This window comes from Amblyomma americanum, chromosome 1 (genome assembly GCF_052857255.1).
Source record: "Amblyomma americanum isolate KBUSLIRL-KWMA chromosome 1, ASM5285725v1, whole genome shotgun sequence".
Taxonomy (NCBI): Eukaryota; Metazoa; Arthropoda; class Arachnida; order Ixodida; family Ixodidae; genus Amblyomma; species Amblyomma americanum.
Genome location: NC_135497.1, coordinates 272,716,675 through 272,739,197, shown reverse-complemented (window position 1 = coordinate 272,739,197; position 22,523 = coordinate 272,716,675). Strand labels below are relative to the sequence as shown.

Here is a 22,523-nt window from a genome sequence, read left to right as displayed (position 1 = left end):
GCCGAGCGCCATAACCACTCTGCCACCGCGACGGCTTGGCACAGGAAAATGAAGCGGCCGTATGAGGCACACACGAATTCGTGCAACGCTACTTCAGACATTCCTATACATGTCTGTCTGTCTGTTGTTGCCAGGAAGAAAGAAGAGGAAAGTGCACAGGCCTGCTCACTGGCTCAAGACGAGCCACAATCGCTACCACGTGCAGATAGAAGGAGATTTGAAAGATGGGATAGAAAGACAGGATAGCAAAGACGCGCTAAAGACAAGGCCGATCCCGGAGGTAGTGCAATACCGGGCCAACCGGTGGCGGGAAAGAAGCATCCTTCAAACTCTCCGCCACATTTCCAAAATTAAGTCCAATTGAACCCGTAACAGATACTCTACGGGGTCCGGATACATGTCGTTCATATATATATATATATATATATATATATATATACACCCGCCACTGACCGTCCTACATCTGGCGCCACTCATGTGGTGACATTCGTACCAAAATTGTGACGCAACCGTTTGTCGTGCAGCGTTCCGGGTGGTGTCATGCGATTTCTCGTTGCATATAGCTTACATGTGTTCGTCAAGTTGGAGGCTAGCTTGCGACAGCGATTCGAACCGACGACATATGCACGTTCAGTTGTAGGCCTTTCGAAACTTTCATATCAAACTTTGGATGCAACGGCGCGGTTGAGGTGTCCACCAAGAAGTGAGACAGCTACTGCGCCATATACTTTTCTCAAAGAACCACTAGTTGGTTCGTCGTGCAGTGTTACACGTGGTGTCATAGGCGTGCGCGCGTGTGTGTCTGGGTGGTGTCACACTTCAGAGAAAAAAAAAAGACCGATTGCCTGAAAAAAAAAAAACTCAGTTTGCAAACCGCAACCAAACGTCTGCGTCTTGCGTCCATGACATGCTTTCACATTCCCGCCCGATAGCATCCTTAAGTCTCTCTGCCGAATTTTTTTCCCATCTCTGTTTTATATTGTTCAGTATTACAAATTTGATTAAAGTAACAACGGATGAGCATTCCCGTTTTGAACTGACTTTCCGGTAGTTAGCAAGAAAGTATTCCCACCAGTAATGCAGCCAGTGGGTTACCGCGCATATTTACGTAAGGAGTGACAAAGCACGCCATCTCGAATGGGACGCTCAGTAGAGTAGAGAGTGGGACGCAGACGTCGCTTAAAGACAACCAAACCGCTTCGGTCAATAACGCAAAGTGTGGGAAAGACACTTCGCCGCATGGTTCCTGCCTGTGCATGGGTATATAGTCACGGGTCGGACGGACACTGCGCACACTGGAATCCAGTGCTGTTTGCGCTGCGAAAAAACCTGTTATGGGTCCGGTCACATGCGGGGACCCGGGTGTTCGCTCAACGGGAGATCGATCGGTTTGCGCCATTCAAGCTGCAGTGACCGAGCCGTTAAGAAGAAAAAAAAAATGCATTTTGACACCGCCCAGAGCGAGGTCCACAGCACACGGTTCTCGGCGAAGTCTGGGGCCGTCCGTGCCTCGTCGTCGCGGGTTACGTACCCGTGGCGTGGCGGCGGCGTAATGAGGAAGTGCTGCGTGTGTGTGCGTAGGTCGACGGGGAACAAGGTACTTTGCGCGCGACGTCTAAAAAAAGGCGCCGACCTTTGCTAACCTCCGAAGGCAGCAGAGGTGTCTGCCGCGCAGTCGGGAGAGGAAAGTTTGGAGAGAAAACTCAGCCGGGGAACGAACGAGGAGACAGCGAAAGAAGGCGAACCCACTTTCTAGGTTATGTAAAGCGCGAGTGCCGCGTGTGTCGGGTAATGCACGTGGGGAGCGTTCTAAAATTATGGCGCGGCGGATACGAAACCCAGTTTGGGCCGAGTTTCTGTTTTGGTGCGCGACTGCATCCACTAAGTGCTTTGGCGAAGGGAGGGTGTCGCGGGATAACGTGGAAAGGCGACTCATTCCCACCCTTTCCTACCAGTACATGGAAAAGAAGAAAAAAAAAAGAATGAAAAGGGGTCTAGGTGATGTTTGCTTACGTGGTTCAGTTGTATTTTATTTTTTTTTTCCTTCGGACAACGCAAAACAAGCGGTGGAGGCATGTTTCCCGCTTAAATAAGCGCGAAGCGGGCGTCTGAATGTGTGTCGTGCTATACAGAGAGCATTTAGAGCGCAGTACTGCACTGTTTGCGTGTAAAGCTATTTCAAGAGAAACGTTAAGCCTTGGGTCGCAGAAACCAACGATCGATATTTACCTCTGACTGACAAAGAAATTTCTGCTCAGCTGTCTGCAAGAATTTCATACAGGTCGATCACCAGCACTGTCTTTTGCCTCTCTTTCCCTCGTCCTTGAACAGGTGCGCTATTTAGCCTTATGTCATACCAATTTGCCCATCAGTCTGCGTTCGATCGATCATGTCGCATAGCTACAGCATTGTCTGAATGTTTTGGCGTTAGACCCTAGAACGATACAAAAAGTAGCAGTATTTATATATCGCTGTCGTGCGATCGTGATTAGTTTTATTTATTCACTACATGTCTTAAGCGCAAATAAAACAGTCTTTTCTCATTAATCCCCTTATCATTTATACCAAAAGTTCACAATGTATACTTACGGGAATCAATCTTTTCAATTTCTTTTTGTAATTCATTAACCCACGGGCATCAAATCATCCTAACTTCACTTTGGTTTCACTAGTCATTGAAGACGAATTTATCACCTCATTTGTAGAAAATATTTAATTCTGTTTACACTTCACTGAATTGCATTATTGTCGCAAAATTGAGCCCTGTGCCAGTGAATTTCTTCCTCTCTTACTTTACATTGTTTTTGCTCTACAGGAGTGATAAAATTATCTTTACATTTGTCATTCCGGCCCTACGTTATTGAATCATTATGTAATCATTCTCGCTTTGTTTTGTATAATTTCCGCTTATATTCGTAAATTGATTAGTTTGTTTCTTTGTATCGGTGCACTGTGTAACAAAAGATAAAAAACAGCGCTAATTTTGACACAAACCACACAGAAAGACCAGACAGGACAACGCCCGTCCTGTCTGGTCTTTCTGTGTGGTTTGTGTCAAAATTAGCGCTGTTTTTTTTATCTTTTGTTGCACAATGTTACACCAACTAGCCCAGCAAGAGGTACTGTTATCTGTGCACTATTGTTTCGTAATGCGACAGCATTTGAGCTGTCATCACACTACCCAGTGCCGGATATGGGGCCCAAGTTGGCCCACACCCAAAATTTAGGACCCCAAAAATTAAGGTGAGGGGAAAATCCGGACTACAGATCGAATTTTGGCTTCACAAAGACGACGCTCTAATCCTATCGCACTTCCTCTTAAAGGTGCACATAAGTGAATTTTAAGCTTGGTCTTTTCAACGCGGTAACTAGATCTACACGCTCCTAGCGTTCTTAGAAACTCCGAATCATTATCCTGTGTGGCCGATTTCCCTCTTAAATTCCCGCCTTTTCTTTTTTAACTTACCGCAGAGAGTAGGAGCAGTCAACCAACATAGTTGCCATGCGCGCGCGGAGTGCCTTTCAGCCAATCGCGTGGTGGCTTGTCGCTCGGCCGTCGGCGGAGTAATACGCGGAGTGACGGCACTGCCAAGGAGGTTCTTTACTGGGAAGGCGGATACAGCCGCAGCATTCGTTCGCTCTCAGGCTTCAATCTTCCAAAACGATCGGACTGCCACCTGTTTAAGCTCTGCTGCGTAACGGAAAAAATAAGCGAACGCTGTCGCTTGTGATGCTGCCATTCTTTTGCTTAGTTCTAACACGTGCAGATTTTGTGGGAACCTGGGCTACCACAACGATCGCAAATGGGTGCACGGTCACGTGCCTGCCTCACGCTGATGACGTGGGCGGCACCTGTCACGTGATCGGACGTTGAATCCCGAATCCGGAAGGAAGGGCTTCATGTAACAGCTTTCGTCGTTAAAAAAAAAAGAGCCTGTGATGTTCTACAAATTACCACGTTCTTCACCCTTTCAAATTAAAGATGAGAGCGATAGCTGTACAGAGCTCTCCCTCTGCCTCTTCAAATACAGACCAGGCCCGCGTGAACAAGGATGACACGTTCGCATTGAACACCTCATGATCTCGGTAACGCTCTATTCTTATCGGTCGGAAAGTGATCACGTGACCTCATAGCGGTGACGTCATTCAGTTCTCTGCTGCTAAAGGCCTAAAGGCTAATAAGATGTGGCCTTAACTCCCCCCCCCCCCCCCCCGCGAAAAAAAAAAACGTTGGTAACACGGATATCGCTGCGAAAAAAAAGTGAGATAAACAAGTTACTCTCGAGTTTGCTTTACTTTTTTTGCGCCATTTCCTTTGCCTTCCACTCCTGTCTGGTCTCTTCTGCTGCAAAGCTACTCTCTTCCTCGCCCGGCTGCTCTTGGAAGTGGTTGTTACGAAAACGTCTTCCTTCTCATCGGAAGGGCTGGGCGCTTCCTGCCACGTCTGCGGAGGCAACAAGGCGACCGGCCACATTTTTTACTCCATCGTCCTCGGCTCGCCGCACTTTGGCTTTCGTGCATTAGTGCATATAGCAGGCTGGACTACAGAATATTTCCACTGCACAAAATCCCGGGGCGCTCGTCTCGCCACTCATTGGCCAACAAGTGAACATTGGTTCTGCTTTCGCTGCCCTGGTCTGATCGATGATTTGTGCGCACCTTTGTGCGCTGTGTTGCATTCTGTCGCGCGTTTCCTTGCATTACCTTCTTCTTTTTAGTCTTCCTTTTCTCTTTCATGCTTTTCAAGTCCAGCAAACTTAAGATAGACGACAATGTTTCCTTCAACGGTTACCTTGGAGCCGCTTTCTCCTTTCATGTGGCGCGACTTTCATGGGCTGACTTTATACACTGCTCTAATTTTTGGCGTAAATCGACAATGAAGAATGATTTTCTTCAGAAGCCCGAGTATCAGAAAAATAAAAAATGTCCTGTGTCGAGCTCTGCCGAGAAAACGCTGTCACTGAATTGCATTGGTAGCCTGGGCCACTATAGCCACCGCCGCTGGGCTAAGCCCTTTGTTTCTCCCAGCCACTCGCCCTCCTTATCGGCCTATAGTTTTATCGGCACATCTGCTGTGTGGCTCAAAATAAAATGCCACCGCCGACCAGTGTTCATCCACGAGAGGGGAGCAGCACGCTTTCTATCAGAAAGATTGAAAAAGCGCAGAACGCTTACGCATCTTCGGGTGTTGATTGCGAACACTGCCTGGTGCTGCGCCGGGCATGGGCCTGTGGCATCAAGCGAGGAAGCAGAGCCAAGAAAGAGAAAACACTCAAAAACAGAGGAACATCACGGTGAGCGAAGGGGGCGTCAGGGCCTCGAGGAGGCTGTCGCAGGTAATGCTTTAATATTTTTCTTTACGCATCAGGTTGCTTTGGCGATGAACTCCTTAAGAAGATCAAATGCTTGTGAGCCATTTTCGTCGACGTGAGTCTTCCGAAGAAGGAACAAGGAGAGGAAGATTGGGCGAATAGCAAGCTCTCAAGAAGGAAAAAATCGTTACAATGCTATAAAATTGGACGGAAAGTTAAAGAAACAAGGCGTCTTTGTTTAGTTCTTCAAAGTAATCGCCGAAACACACGCTGTGTCTACAGGTCATGCGAAAACACCATTTAAGTAATCGACTTGAAAGTACGTCTCATCAATTTGCACGTTTGCGTCCACTATAGCATTAAGAAAGTATCCTTGTAATTCACCGCGATCCTATACAGCACTTACACTCGGGGCTTCCACAGTTGCAGTCGGATACAGCTCAAGAACGAAGCGACAAATACCGCACAAAGGAGGCCCTCCAGCCAATGGCGTCGGCCGATTATCACAATGTCGTGGTTGATCCCTTTGGACCTGCTAGCCTGACATCGCAGGGGGAGGCAGGTGAAAGGGGACTAACCACGACTTCATCGGGTTTACCACAGTGTCATGAATATCGGTCGACGCCATTGGCTGGAGGTCCTCAATTGAGGGGCATCTGCCGCTTCATTCTTGAGTTGTGTCCGACTATATTACTTAAGTCGTGCTTGCTCTTCACTCTGCAAATTCAGTCGTGCAGATGGGCTCGCTATTTTACCGAGTAGGCATCCTTTGATAACTTCTGAAACGCCTTCTTCCTTAAACTGCCGCTTGTGAGAGCCCACACACTGTGGCTGTGTCTCGCGTCTGACACGATTTATGTCAACGGATGCTAAGAATAAGGCTTGTTTCTATCGGGGGTACAGAATGTTGCCTCGCTTTCGTCGCTGCTCAAGTAGCTACCGACAGGTGAGTTTCGGGCTCACAGCCGAACAATCGCAACGCCCTTTGGGCACTGCACGAAACTTATACAGGCAGTGTGCAGGGCGCCAGCGATGGTTGATGCGCGCAGAAGCCGCTAGCTAAGCGGCTGGTTGTATAATATAGTGACTCAGTACCGATGACGCGAAATTCTGCTGGAAGCTAGTGCGTGCCAGGCCTGGGAATGATTAAAGCCTAACACGTTCAGTAAACCGTATGATACCTTTCTCTGTCCGCGCCCAGACGACAAAAATACTATTTTAAGCCAATTAGCCGGGGAGCATGGGTAATCCCATACGGCCCGCCTCTTCATCAGGCCACACCAAACAGTGCGTCAAACGGGCACGTTTGACGTAGTTTTTTATTTCACCCGAAAGCTAGGAGTTCTTATCTTGCTCACCAGATATTCAGCTTATACAGGCCGTCTAAGTGCCCTTGATATTCAGAGGAGTGCTCTACTTGCTAAGTAATCAAATAAATGTTTGCTGCTTACACGGGTGATCAGCTATTACGGCCAAATTACATTACTTTATTTTTCTTCATATGTGTAGCACTTTTGTCGCACGACAGTTATCAAAGCAAGGAGCACAGAAGCACAGAGACTGCATAAGTATTGACCCTTTTTATTGTTTGAATGTGTATGTATTTACATTGTGCTCTAAGTTGTTGCACTCTCAAGAGGTGCCAGGGTCTGAGCGTCGTCTGTCTCTCGAAAAAGAAAAAAAATGTACGCAAGAAAACAACAAACTCGATGGGACAATTGTGCCGGGTTACATGAAATCCCAACAAAAATTAAGCGTTCCCGCACTTATCTTTATCACCGCGCTGTGAGGAATTTCGACCACATCGAGTTGCGAAAGAATGTTCACGAACTGTGCGCATTTGGACATTTTGGGCGGGCAGGAATGGGTTCCTGGAAACAGTCTGAAGGGTGCTGCTGTTCGATCGGCAAACGCCACTATTCAACGTGCGTCGCGAACTGGTTTCCAGGGCCTTTGAACGGGGCCCACTTGCTTATTCTACGCGGCACTGGCAAGTCGTGCGCGAATTCCAACCACCCTCTCAGAGAGTGCCATTGACTCAGGCGGACAAAGATTGAAAGAAAGATTATTAATCTGAAGGAAAGAAAAGAGCTCTTTACGCTTGATAGCGTAGCAACATTCCGCCGCCGTTAAACTGAACAGCCTAGCCCTTGCCCAATTCAAACACTATTCGCTTCTGCCTTCGTCACGAACCAGTAACTTTTAAACGTGCTGATGAAACGCATAACATTGGGCATTTTCAGGTAGCCCGGTATTCCGCTTGCCTTACCTATGGGGCAGAAACGTTCAGCTCAAGTTAACCACAACGCAGCGACCGATGGTAATAGCATCACTATAACTCATTCTATGCAACCAACAGGCAAAATAATGCATTGAAAATGTGTTTCGGGGCCCCCTTAAGAGACCGGAAGCGGGCAGAGTGGGTGAGGGAACAATCGTGGGTTAACGACATCCTAGTCGAAAAAAAGAGGAAGAAATGGGCTTGGGCAGGGCATGTAATGCGAAGGCAAGATCACCGCTGGTCCTTGAGGGTAACGGAATGGATTCCAAGAGAAGGCTTGCAAGCGTAGCAGGGGGCGGCAGAAAGTTAGGTGGGCAGAGGAGATGAAGAATTTTGCGGTCATACCTGAGGGCGCAGCTGGCAAAGAAACGGGTTAATTGGAGAGACATGGGATAGAGAGAGAGAGAAAAAAAAACTTTATTTGGTCCATTAAGTGTTTAGCGTTCGGTCTTCGTCTGCATCGCTGCAGACTCTTGACCTTCAAAGCAGGGTTGGGACCCTAGTCCAGGGCTCCACTGAGTCGCGCTGCTTCGCTTGCGTGCTGCACCATTGCCCTTTGGGCGGCGAGCTCGCAGCTGGTGAGCCGGCTCTCCCACTGCTCCGCACTCGGGGTTTTGTGTTGGTGGGACGTGTAGTTTCGCTTACACTCCCTGGTTATATGGTAAAGCGTGGGGGTTGCCCCGCACCACGGGCATGTGTTCCTATACTGTGCAGGATATATCTTGCTAAGTATATGTAGGTTAAAGAATGTTCCCGTTTGCAGCCTCCGCCAACTAGCTGCTTCGTGTTGTGTGAGGCCCTTATGTGGCGGGGAGTATCTAATTCTCCTGCCTCTTTGATAGTTTAGGTGTTCTGAAAATCCGATCTCCACGGTGAAGTGCTGTCCCAGGGCGTGTGGCCGCTCGGCTCGGTACGTGATCTCTCGAGCCAAGCTGTCTGCCCTTTCGTTTCCTTCTATCCCCGTGTGTGCCGGAATCCAGATTAATTTGTGGGAGAGGCTTTTGCCCTGCAGTGGGTGTAGTCAGGCTGATGATGATGATGATTCCGCTTTCCACCCGGCGCGCAAATCTTTTCGTCATTGCTGGCTAGCCTGCACGGTGATCTTTTTTTGCAAGCAACAGGACGAGAACGGTAGTAAAATTAGTGCAGTGCAGTACATGTATCCCGGGGTATTTCATCTGTAGGCTATAAATGTGACATTATATACTTACTCTGTCCACATTACTGCACATGCATCCAGAATGCTGTTCCATTTTGACATCGTGCACAGTGGGGCCAAATATTCTGACGGTGCACTCCGCTTTTAACTGCCCGAAGTCCATTGTCCAGCAATTTGAGAGCATGTACGGGCGGCGGCCTCTGTCCATAGTTTACAGTCGTGAAGATTACGAAAAGGAAATTTGAGTAGTAGACTATCCTTACATGCTGCACAAGCATCCACACAAGGACTAGCGGACAAATGTGGCTAGAAATATTTCCACGGGTGTGAGATTGAGAGACACGGTCTGAGTTCATGCCAGTTACAATTTACACACCGCTGCGCTATCATTAGTGGCTTCCGAGGTACACACACCCGGCAACGTGCATTCCTGTAGGTTCAGGTCTTTCGTGTCTTGTGTCTCGCGCAGTCGACAGCCGTTTACAGTCGGGAAATGCGGCGAAATTTGGCATACTGCTGCACCCGCACCCACAATATGCCGCTGCGCGCCTCTTTCTAGGGCCTTGAATTGACAAGCGGAGTGCACGCTGTTAGATGCGGGCCCCTGGTTCGCCTGTGCCGTCTCTCGCCAAGGTCGGTGTCCCCGGGTTCCGGATCGGGAGACTGCTGTAGTGGGGTTGACGAAGAGATGAGAGGGTCTTCGAGGTGAAGGAGAGACTGAAGGGTTTATTTACATTTATACAAAGATTGAAAGAGTGAATCGGGAGCTGGCGAACACACGCCAGATCGCTGCTTAAATAGGGTCCGCTGTCCCCAGGTCCCTAGTTGGGGAATCTAGTTCATTAAAAATGCGTCGAATCACTGTGATGTAGATCACGTGTCCAGTCTTCCGGGTCCGCCCCCATCCACACACTCTTGCCACTTCTGGCAGATTAGTGTCCGCGCTGTCCAGGCTTCAGTGATGAATAGCCCGAAGGGGGTCCCATTGAGAGCGTTGAAGGTCAGTCACCTGCACTTCACAGCGGTAGTGTGGGGGCGAATGGATCCCACCGCAGTTCGCAGAAGCTGTCACGTAGAGCGTGGGAAAGCACAGTCCAAGTCGAAGTTGTTTTCGAAGCACGAAGATTCCAGAGACGTTGGCTTAGCCAAACCCGGCCGCATTTGTCACGGCTGATTTGCAGTTCCGCCGCTCGCCGGCTCCCCCGCCGTCCCCTCCGGGAGAAAAATGTCCCGGGTTGGTCCGGCGTTGAGAACAAAAGACAGGTTCACTAAAGCCTTTCTCAGACAGCGGGGAGCCGTTTCACCCCCTAAACAGCAAGGGGGGGGGGGGGGGGGGGAATGACCCTTGTAGACGCCACCACCTGCACTCGTAGCGCTGCAACCACATCGACGGCCCTTTGAAGCCTCGGTAGATTGATGAGTCCCAGTGGCTTTAATATTCTTGGCATGTTGGCGTCTCCAAACGTAACAACGCAGACAGTGAACGATCTCAAAAGAACTGTTGCGGCAACTGCGCTCTCAACGAGTTCGACTGATCGGCAGCTCGTTTTCTTCCTTCCTTTCGCGGAAAGGTTGCAGTGCCCTAGGGGCGTTAAACCCTCTCCTTACGTAATTTCTCGATATTCATGTCTGCATTCCTTTCCAGCTTGAATCATGCCAGACTGCGCACTCTCTCCACGAAGCTACGTGGCCCAGTTTCGGATTGGCGGCGCAAGGCATATACGCCGAGAAAGTTAACGCTCCTTCTCCTCTGTCGCCCCCTCGCGCTTGCAGCCGTGTCCGTTCGTGGAGGCACGCGCCTTTTACGTTTGCCCACAGATTCCAGAGAGAAACGAGCCGGTTGATAGCTGCGCTGAGCGAGGCGCAGGGGGCGAAGCAAAAGAGTGGAATAATGCGATCGTGTTGGCGCTTGGAGAGCGGCGGCCGACCTTCACTCCGCTGGCGACTGAGAAATGGCGTCTTGTGCCAGATTCGGTCTCCACGCTTTCCCTTCTCCACCTAACGGCGATGGCGTTTGCGGGCACACCGCAGGCATCAAAATGGGGCGGCTGCGTCGCTTCAGTCTCGGACGGATTTTCTGCCGCCCTCGGCCCACCGCCCCCCCCCCTTTTTTTTTTCGTCCCCTCACCTCCCCACGCCCGTTTCTTTTTTCTTTCTCCCTTTCTCCCGCGGTCATCTTGAGACGAGACTTGGAAAGGCGAGTGGCCACCACCGCAGCCATAGCGTTCGCTTTCTTTCCTCTGCTCCCCCACCCCCTTTTGTTGTTTCCTTTCTTTTTTATTCCTGCACAGTACACACCATCTTTTTTTTTTATGTCACGCGCCGTTCTCCTGTCTACAGTTTTCTCTATATCACTACTTGAGAATACGCGTTTCAGGGTCATCGTTTTTGTGTGCACGCGGAGCCCTCCCGTATCTCAACGATGCTTCGAGGTTTGCACGCGCTACGTATACTACGCAATGAAGTATTTGTCTGGGCTAGTCGGCACATGGTTCAAGCTGAAGGCAGAGCGCACGAAGGACGGGACTTTGAGACCAGGAGTGCGAGCTAGTTTGAAAGCATAAGCGGTCAGTGTACATACGAGGCCATGGTGTGGCATGCATCTGGTCGCGCGATAAAGTAGGCAATGTGATTGTAAACAATGGAGCATGCGACCAAAGGTAACAGCATGGGCTGCCGAAGTTTACGCATAATCTCTGCGCATGCGTACGATTTCTCATTCTGTGCTCAGGTTATGGATACGCTCTTTAACTATTTCTTACGTTTATTTAATACTCTACTTGGACGTACCTACTTCACGCTGCATTACTCTGTTGCGAGGACTGGTCGACGCACGCAGGGCTGAAGGTACGCTACCAGCTGCATTTTCTGCCCAGTAGGTGTTGCTCCGTATAGCAATATCTCGCGCCCACAACGTGAGTGTATGACTAGCCGGCATTGCTCTTTTGCAGCTTCGCTACTAATCTGAGAGCAGAGGTTCTGGCGACAGCAGACTTGAGGCGAGCTCGCCGCAGCATCCGCTGGCGAAACGAAGCACGCCAGCACGGTATATGGGTGGGCACCTATCGCATTCGCCAAAAGTAACCAAGCCACGGGGTTTTCGGAGCACGTATGTGTAAAAGCAATCCCCGTTGCCTTGTTACTTATGGGAATGACGGTACATGGGGGAGGGAAGGCGGGATGTCTACGGACTCTTCCTGATCATGCTGTCGGCTCTGTAGACACGGAACCATTCACGGCAGCAGGGCGGCATCAACGCCTTGAAAAGTATCTATCTTTGATGACACCTGGCCGACGCGCTGGCTGAGTGGTTATGGCGCTCGGCTGCTGGCCCGAAAGACGCGGGTTCGATCCTGGCCGCGGCGGTCGAATTTCGATGGAGGCGAAATTCTAGAGACCCGTGTACTGTGAGATGTCAGTGCACGTTAAAGAACCCCAGGTGATCGAAGTTTCCGGAGCCCTTCACTACGGCGTCCCTCATAGCCTTAGTAGCTTTGGGACGTTAAACCCCCATAAACCATAAACCAAACCTTTGATGACACCGTGAGAAGGCTATTGCGCTATATCGTCATGCTTACAACAACGTTTCATGGCCGATGGCGGTGTCATTTCCGGCCTTTGTCAAAAGTAGAACACATAGGGTTTGCTCCTAAGCCGTGTAAGTTGCAGTCTTTTGCAGCATGGATGAGCGTTATTCTCATTTTCGTGGGATTTGGAGCACAGGCGATGCATAGCCGGCCACACAGCGTGGCTGGTCACTTTTCGCAAAGGGTGCACGTTGACTTTGACGAGCCGTTTTTCCGGTTTACCCCCCGTTGCACACGTATTTCACCCAGGACGTAACGAGTCCAGCCTGCACCGCTAAAAAAATTGGCTGTCGGAAAGGTATAGCGCGAAGAAGTCAGACCACTGACTTCGCGGAAGGGTTCGAAAGAAATGAATAATATTAATGCGAAAGCGTTACTAGTCCCATTACGAGAAAAGCTGGCGACATGTGTGTGTATGTTTGTGTACTCGCAGATGGTAGCGAAAATCCCAGCGATGGCAAAAATAGGGTGACGTCAGCGAGCCGCCGTAGGACGCACACAGCAAGCCGAGCACCGCCATTTCAGACAATCTTACGCAGCTCGTTCGTTCGCACATTCCCCAGAATGCTGTTGGTGTCAAATAACGTGGCAATATTTAGCATTCCTCGCATAACAATATGACAGCAAAATTAAAAGACCAATGACTTAGACCATAAATAATATTTTCAAATACAGCATTGGCAAAGGTCGCGGGATCGAGTACCGGCTGTCGCGGCCGCATTCGCTGGAGGCGAAATTAAAAAAAAAAGAAGAAACGCCCGCGTACTGCGCAGTGTCAGTCTATGTTAAAGAGCACCAGGCGGTCGAAGTTAATCCGGAGACTTCTACTGCGGTGTCCCTGTGTGGCCATCAGTCACCGTCTTAAGAGAGACTAATACACGGCAGCTAGTTGCATTCCTCGTTGTCGCGAACTGCAGGTGCGAGAACAAGAAGGCAAGAACGAAGCAGACTTTTAACGCGATAGCTAAGGGTCCCGTGTCGCAGAAAAGTCGGCGTAGTCGTCGTCGGCGTAGTTGGCCGTGAGCGAAAAATCCACGAAAAATCCCCAGAGAAGCAACCTGGGTGGCACGTGGGCCACCTGGGTCACGCGACCTTGTGACGTCATCAAAACCTGCCCACCGGATTGTGAGCAAACTGCCCACCATGGCAGGTGGCAATTCAATTCATGATTGGTCGCGAGAGGTTGCTGGGGAAGAGCAACCTGTGTCGTACAAGCCCCACAGGTGGCAGCACCTGCCATCGCAGGGGGCGGTGGCGCATCGCTTAACCGCTGTACCACTACGCCAGGAGTGGTATGAGGACTCCCAGCGATCTATGAATGTACAGCAGAGAATGACCAATACCGCATATGTGGGAATTAACCCATTAACGTTATCGCATCATACCCTTAAGGCGGAGCTTAAGTGCCACCTGCAATTTTTTTAGATGGTGTTCACTACGCGTAGTAATAATAATAATTGGTTTTTGGGGAAAGGAAATGGCGCAGTATCTGTCTCATATATCGTTGGACACCTGAACCGCGCCGTAAGGGAAGGTATAAAGGAGGGAGTGAAAGAAGAAAGGAAGAAGGAGGTGCCGTAGTGGAGGGCTCCGGAATAATTTCGACCACCTGGGGATCTTTAACGTGCACTGACATCGCACAGCACACGGGCGCCTTGGCGTTTTTCCTCCATAAAAACGCAGCCGCCGCGGTCGGGTTCGAACCCGGGAACTCCGGATCAGTAGTCGAGCGCCCTAACCACTGAGCCACCGCGGCGGGTACTACGCGTAGTCCGATTTCTCTTTTCCGCGGTCGCACTTTTTGTGAGCCTGAGCAGAGCTCCCCTCTTTCGCTCTGTTGACTGCGGTGCTGCTCAGAGCGCTCTCGCACCAATCCTGCGGTCATACCCTCGGTGATGCTCTGTTATCTACGAAGTTATCTCTGTTACCTACGCAGATGTTTTGGCTCCGTAACCCTCGAAAGCGGTCGCACTAACAGGCTTCTAATAAACTGCATCGTATACGCGCCCTACAAATAGCAATCGCCAGCGTCCCTCCGTCATCGATGAGGAAAGTCGTTGACTTCTGCGAAAACCTTGAGCACAAAACACACCCAGCACGACGCAGGAGCCACGGAGAGATACGTGAGCGTTTTGCGCGATGTTCAAAGGTCTGCGCACTCTGGTGTCGGTTGGCAATGCAACCGGGAGTATCAGTACTCTACTCATGCAGCCAATTCATCCCGGTCACGGGTACAACTCGCTTCTAGTTGGATTAGATCCAGCGCCTCAACCGAGCAAAGTTGGCAATAGTCTGATTCATGGTAAAAGGCGACATAGCGGGCGTGCATGCGCGTACCGAACCAGAGCGTGCATGGTACGTGGTTCACTGAACTGGAAACAAACGACTTCAAGCAGGGAGGGACAGGCTGATTTCAGAATTTAGGCGCGAAGTTTCAGGCTTAAATCGCTCGTAAAGTGAAACGTTGAAACGTTCAACATTCAAAATTAGATTAAAGAAGGTCAACTATAGGTGCAGCGTATACTGTATATGCATTTTACTCGAAGAAAGATAATACTTTCTTTGTTCTTTCCATGCTGAGAAAAAGCAGATAACGGTTCGTACACGCATGAGAATGGTTCGTCATTCAAAAGGCTAGGAAGTGCAAAGACTAGTAAACTGAAAAAGTCGGTAGCTTTTCTTGCATTTATTTTTCTTGGTTCGCCACTTCATCCATCACAGACGATCGGAAGATGGCTTTTATTTTGTTTTTACAGTCATCACACAGCTGTTATTATTGATACGAACCCCAACGGCGCTTATGAGCAACTGTCGTCAAAAATGCCCGGCCCGCAGGGTTAGCTGCTGAGCCATAATGCAGGATAATTTCGGCACATCTGGAGCTCCTGCCGCTATAAAGTCAATACTGCGTGCGGTTCACAATGCTATAGCCCGATCTACGATATATCGATGCTTGCGCGGTGCTTCTGGTAATGTGGAACTAAACAGCGCTAGCATTTGCAGCAGTCGGTCAGTCATACGCGGCACATTGCAGGCGTGCGTTGGCCCATCTTCGATTCACTGAAGCTTGCGGTCCAGCTCTGCGCGCTGCTTTTAGCCTCGTTTTTCTAACGCCTGCTCATAAAGCACTAGCAGGATCGGCGCGACAGGATACGCCGTCACGAGCTAGCATTACCCTCTCATCCTCATGCGGTACAGCGGCACGCACCTGATTTTGTGATGAAACGAGTTGAGGGCAGGCTTCGACTACGCGTATGTGTAGGTGGCACACGCGCTTACAAGGATAGGTTTTGTTTATGGGGGTTTAACGTCCCAAAGCGACTCAGACTGTGAGAGACGCCGTAGTGAAGGGCTCCGGAAATTTCGACCACCTGGGGTTCTTTAACGTGCACTGGCATCGCACAGCACACGGGCCTCTAGAATTTCGCCTCCATCGAAATGCGACCGCCGCGGTCGGGATCGAACCCGCGTCTTTCGGGCTAGCAGCCGAGCGCCATAAGCACTGAGCCACCGCGGCGGCTCAGAATAGTTCGAAATGGATTAGTACTGCGTTTCCACAGCCTAAAATTTAAGCATGTGGTCTTAACTTCGGAAATAGTAATAATTAATGGACATGTAGGTGCCGAAGCTTCAAGGCGGTCTATGACGCACGGTAAATAACTTGATGGGATGGGAAATAACTTGCAGGGATTATCCTCGTCGGTGCTTGGCATCCGCACATGAGTCGTGTCATAAAGGAAAACTCTCGTGTTTACCAGCTGACCGACGACATTGCTTCCCGCAGGGTAGTTGCTTTCAAGCTTTGAAAAGACTGCCGCAGCGGCAGAAGACATCCGCAAGAATTGGGCACACACGAGCCTGCCGTGCCTCCCACCACTGCGCCAGTCTTCGCAAACCATTGTCTGTCCAACTTTCCCGAAGATTTACATTTTTTGATCGCTTTCAAGAGTGTGGCCTATGCGATGATGCGATGGGCTTGAACCGCGTGGGCCAGACCTCTCTCTCTCTCTCTCTCTCTCTCTCTCTCTCTCTCTCTCTCTCTCTCTCTCTCTCTCTCTCTCTCTCTCTCTCTCTCCTCGCCCCCCTGTGAGAGACCGAAGCTTTAGGCTTCCTTACTTTTTGTCTGCTACAAAACGTGGGCGCCGCGGATGGATCGAAGCCGCGACCTTGCGCTCATCTCAGCAGCGGGAGCCAGCCACTGCAGCCTCCACGGTGGGCTCAAATGAAACGCATTTGAAGGATCTTTGATATCCACTGATATATTTTCGCGCCACTTATCCCTTAATCTCCGTCTGGCTTAGCTGTTACAAATCGAGCAGCTGAATTCTCGCGGTACTCATTTATGTCTTCTTGAATATGCACAGATTAACAAGCGAACATTGGATACGCTTCGCGGATTGCTCTACATGTCGGCTAGTACATCATCATGCTCCCGAAAGCAACTCTAGAAGTATGCGCCTTTTAGTGATGCAAAACTGTCGATAATAATATCGATACTATCGATGGTAAAAGAAAACAACTATCGATAGGATTATGGATAGTATTAGTTCTGTCATAGTAACCACCACCTCCATACCACGCACTCGGGAAACCAAGTTTATGCTGCAGTGAGTTCGCGCGGATGATTTTATACTCTTGATAGCACTAAATCAACCGCGAGAACCCACTGCAACATAAACTTGGCTTCCTGAGTGAGTGGTATCATCATCACCATCATTATCATCATCATCATCATCAGCCTAACTACGCCCATTGAAAGACAAAGTCCTCTCCTATATCTCTTCAATTTAGCCTGTCCCGTGGCAGCTGCGGCCACCGTATCCCCGCAAACTTCTTAACCTCATCCGCCCACCTAACCTTCTGCCGCCCCCTGCTACGCTTACTTTCTCTTGGAATCCGCTCTGTTACCCTTAAGGACCAGCGGTTACCTTGCCTTCGCACTACATGTCCTGCCCAAGTCCCTATCTTCCTCCTTATTTCGACTAGGATGCCATTAAGCCGCGTTTGGTCCCTGACCCACTCTGCCCTCTTTCTGTCTCTTAACGTTACACCTGTATTTTTCTTTCCATAGCTCGCTGCGTTGTCCTCAATCCAAGTTAAACCCTTTTCGTTAGCCTCCGCGTTTCTGCCCCGTAGGTGAGCAAGCAGAGGTGAGCACCGGTAAGATATAGCAATTATATACTTTTTTCTTGAGGGACATTGGTAAACTGCCATTCATGATCTGAGAGAACCTGCCAAATGCAATAAACCCCATTCTTGTTCTTATAGTTATTTCACTCTCGTGATCCGGTTTCTGGTTTACGAGGTTTAACGTCCCAGAGCGACTCGGGCTATGAGGGACGCCGTAGTGTAGGGATCGTGACTCACTGCCTGACACCGTTCCTTATTGAAATTTTATTTCTGTCTTTATGGAGGACTATGGTGGCTGTGTAGCCGTTATAGATATCTTGCAGCATTTTTATAGAAAGCTCATCGACACCCTGATTCCGTAATGCCTGCATGACTGCTCAGGTTTCGACTGTGTCTAATGCTTTCTCGTAATCTACTAAGGCTATATGTACAGGGGTTGGTTACATTCTGCGCATTTTTCTGTCACCTCATTTTCGATCACCTGATTGATTGCGTGCTTTGGAGGAGGTGATAACTATGACACGACGCAGCGTTCTCGCACTGCGAGAACGACGAGTCCTATCGTGGCACTATCGATAGTAATATTATCGATTGTCATTGCGCTATCTATAGATCGATACCCTTTTCACACTATCGACAGCCAATTTACCGATAGTTTTGCATCACTAGCGCCTATACAATACCCCCGCCGCTTCGCCGTCGACCGAATTGTTATTCGTGGTCTCCTCTTTCCTTGTGCCACCCGGTGTACGTCGTCTGACCACTTGGTCTTGCCGCGAACGTTAGCCAGCCCTCTCTCGCGATGCCCTCCGGCTGCTATACTCGTTTTTTTTTTCTTTCTTCGGCACGCAGCACGCGCGTTCTTTTCCCGTCTCCGCGGTGTGGAGGCAACTCCGCTGCCCAGCACTGTTGCCTCAGGGCTGTTTTCTGGAACGCCTCCACTCGCAGCGGGTAAACGAGCCTGGCCAATTTATAATGAGCCCGCGATGCCCGCGGCGGGCATCCCGCGCGGCAAGCACACAGAACTACTGCATGTGGAGCAGCGGTTTGGAACCACCGCCGCTGCTGCTTGCGACGGCGCTTCGATGAAGAGCTCGGCTCCTTGAGAAATGCTGCACTTGCGTGTGTGGCGACTGTCGGCTTGATTGGATCCGGCACCGTTCCGCATCGCGACGACGCGCACTGACAGTGATAGATGAGGAAGGATTGGCACTCAGCGATTCATAGTCTGCTAGGTTGCGCGCGACAGATCTCGGGATGAGATGCTCTGTGCTTTATTACATCTACGGCGCGATTAGAGCATGGCAGAAAGAAGATGAGCTAAAGTGGTTGAGCAACTGCTGGCTCAAAAGTGGTCGCGCTACGCAATCAAGCAGGAAAGGAATCGACGAGAGCAAATAAAAAAAAATTCCGTGTGTTTCCGGCGAGGGGGGGGGGGGGGGGCGGTTACGCTTCCCACGGATTATTCTAGGATGATTTGCGCGGAAGAGCTGAGGACGTTAACAAACTTAGTGAGATCTTGGTGAATAAGCAAATAACGTTGAAAGGATTGTACACGTCGGGCATGATGTTGTGAACACCGAACTCAAAACCTTTATGACTCATGAAAACAAGATAAAGAACAAACTTCTTTCGTGTACCTAATTATGTTTTCTTCCAATTTTACAAAAGCGTTCACTTAATTAGGCATTAATTCAATTTGCGCCGGATAGGCGGAAAATGTATGCGGCGTAATTTCGTTTACTTTTCTTTTTATTTGTTTTTTATATTTCTCCTAAGCGCGGCATACACTTCGCACTTTGGGAATAGAGTTCTGCTGCATTCTTTTCACTGCGTCAAATTTCTTGGCAAGCTGTTATGCGCTGACATTACACTCCAGAAGCGGCGACATTCAATGCGGGAGTAGAAAAACGCGCCCGGAATGCCTAACTGCTCATAGCATTTTTCTGCTGTAGACGTGTTTCTGAGCCCGTTTACTTGTGCTTGGGACATGCATTTTAGAGACTGATGCATCCTAAATAAAACATGATTTTGCGTCACAGTTTCGTGTTCCATCTGCCCAGAGTTTCAGGCCCCGTAAAATAACATTGACGCAAGTGCTTATTTATTTATTTATTTATTTATTTATTTATTTATTTATTTATTTATTTATTTATTTATTTATTTCGTTTACCCTCAGGGCCAGAGGCATTATAGAGGGGAGTGGTTAAATAAATAATAAAAAGAAACAACATGCAAAGAAGCAAAGAAATTAGTAATACAGAAATGATGGCTACTAGTCATACAATATTATCTAATGGGTTCTTGATGTGCTGGTTAATATAATATAATACAGTACATACAGCGCAGCAATACGGTGAAAAAAATGGGTAGTACAACAAAAAGAATCAGATGGTCCTACTTATACAATGTTCCGTAATGCGGTCTTGAAGTGTTGAATGTCAGCAATGGTAGCGGTTGACGCGGGAAGGTGATTCCACTCAACAGGTATGTGCGGGAGGAATGACTGAAACATGGCATTGGTTTTGCATAGTGGAATTACGACTTTGTTACTGTGATCTAACCTTGATGAAATGCATTGGGGAGGGGAGATAAGTTCGCCGCGAAGGGAGGGATGATGAAATATCCTGTGAAAAAGTGAAAGTCTAAGGGCTTTACGGCGAGATGCTAACGATGGCAAGCTAAGACTTAGTTTCATTGCAGAAATGCTGGCAGTTCGGTTATAATTGCAAAGAATAAAACGAGCAGAATTGTTTTGTACCATTTCTAATGAGTGAATTAGGTTTTGCTGAAAGGGATCCCAAACTGCTGCAGCATACTCGAGCTTTGAGCGGATCGGTGACTTATATAGCAATACTTTTAAGGAAGAAGGTGCCTTAGAGAAATTACGTTTTAGATATCCCAGCATGCGATTGGCATTATTAATTACGTAAGATGTGTGAATGGACCAAGTGAGGTTGCTAGTAATATGGATACGAAAATGTTTGTAAGATGAAACAGGATCTAGAGGGACATTATTAACGTGACATACGAAGGTAGCTGACTAGAAGTTCTTTACACACGCAGAAATTTTCATTTTTTAATGTTTAATTCCATTGACCATGATTGGCACCAAATAGAGATAGCGTTAAGGTCTGCTTGAAGAGAAGATATGTCATTGTCACTTATTATTTCCCTGAAGATCACGCAATCATCTGCGAATAAGTGAATATTAGAGGAAACACAAGAGGGTAGATCATTAATGAAAATTAAAAAAAGGAGGGGACCAAGTACAGACCCTTGAGGTACGCCAGATTGTACTCTACTTGGCTGCGAGGCTGAGTCATTAGCATAAACAAATTGTGAATGGTTTAAAAGAAAGCATTCGAAAGCAGTTTGGGATCGATGTTAAGTCGATTCAACTTAAACATTAGAAGATTATGGCATACTTTGACAAACGCTTTAGAAAAATCTAAAAATATACAGCTGGCAAGTGAAGAGCGGTCAAGGATGATGTTTAGCTTATTAGTAAATGATTCTAGTTGTGTTTCACTTGAATATGTCTTGCAGAAGTCATGTTGCGATGATGAAAAGAAATGAATTAGTTTCGAGAAAGCTAGCAAGATTTGAAGCAAGTATATATTCTAGAATTTTACATGGAATGCAAGTGAGCGAAATCGGGCGGTAGGACAATGCTTGTCACCTGATTTATAGAGCGGGATCACCTTCCCGACCTTCCATTCAGCAGGAAAGGAACCTTTTTCGAGCGACTGCTGGAAAATCATTGTTAGAAAAATGGAAGAATAACTGTTCGTGTTTTTCAAAAATTTCGCATTGATTAAATCGTGCCCAGGAGCGGAAGATGGTTTAGAGATTGAATATTGATTCGACGCCTGCTGCTTCAATGGTTATGGGAAACATTGCTGGGTAATCGCTGACGTCTGTGGATTGGACGTGGATATCGGTGGTTGACGAAAAGTTGCGCAGGAAACTTCGTTAAGTACGGACGCACATTCGTTAGTTGGAATAACATAGCAAGAGCTGTCAATCAGAGTTATCATATCATCAGCTTGGGATTAATGACGCGCCAGAATTTTTTGATGTCGGTGTTAAGCATGGATGGCAAGGTATTAAGAAGAAAATTATCCTTGGCTTGCTTAAGTGCGGTTGCATACTCGTGGGCTGCCAGTTTGTATTTAGTCCACCGCGTTTTGCTAGAGGAACCTTTGGCTGATTTATAGAGACGCCTTTTTTATTAGACAAGCGCTTGAAACAGATGTTGTACCCCGTAGCGTTATGGTTAAATGCGAGGGTGCGAAGTGAGATGTATTTGTTTGTAAGTTCAGCAATTTTAGAAGCAAACATATCCCAGTTGGACTGAACACTACGACAGTCAAAGTCTGTTAAAAATACGCCAAGAAAGGTGGAAAGGACAACCTTCACAAACTGCTTGAAAATTTACAAATAAAATCGCCTCGTGCTATTTTTTCCTGGTGCTGTTGCCCGTTAGTGTAGCACGTTCCCTATATATTTCCGGCTTTTATATATCTTTCGTTTCTGTGGCTCTGCCTGCAAAAAAAAAAATATTAATCCGTTCTGCCGTCTTTGCTTTCTTCAGGTGACGCATTAAGTGATTTTTAATATATCAAAGCTAATAGAAACATGTGAAGAGCGCGAGATCAATAAAGTGAGTGTTGTTTTGTTCCATAGCCCAATAACGTAAGAAACGACGTTCTTTAACTGACGTGCTTTCGGAAATCAATTGACACAGCCGGCGGTTCCCTGTAGAGATGCACACGATCTCTTCTTGTCGAAAGCCACACCTCTCGTGCGGCGAAAAAGACCGCACATTCAACTAACTCTCAGGTTGTCTTTGAATACGCCCTCGGAGTCGAGTTTCTAGATTCAAGTCGCGCTCCTATCCTTCAACAAAGCAGAATAATTTATGCTCTCAATAATTTATGTTTTCTGTGCATTGACAGGGAGATAGAAATTGCGAAACAATTGGGAGTTGTGAAACGAGGGTAAGTTTGGAGTCGCGAAACAAGGGCAAGTTTCTTTTTCGAATGCAGTCT

At 48.3% G+C, this 22,523-nt stretch overlaps 1 protein-coding gene and 1 pseudogene across 1 annotated transcript in view; one reads left to right on the top strand and one right to left on the bottom strand.

Annotated features, from left to right (window-relative positions):
* Positions 1-258: 258 nt before the first annotated feature.
* LOC144116736 (U2 spliceosomal RNA) lies at positions 259-401 on the bottom strand (annotated as a pseudogene).
* Positions 402-5,189: 4,788 nt separating this feature from the next.
* Positions 5,190-22,523, top strand: part of LOC144115085 (uncharacterized) — a 120,184-nt gene continuing 102,850 nt past the window's right edge. Inside the window, exon 1 of the mRNA XM_077649238.1 lies at positions 5,190-5,336. Within this exon, the coding sequence (XP_077505364.1) occupies positions 5,223-5,336 (114 nt within the window). The 5' untranslated portion in view covers positions 5,190-5,222. The remainder of the gene's footprint in view (positions 5,337-22,523) is intronic.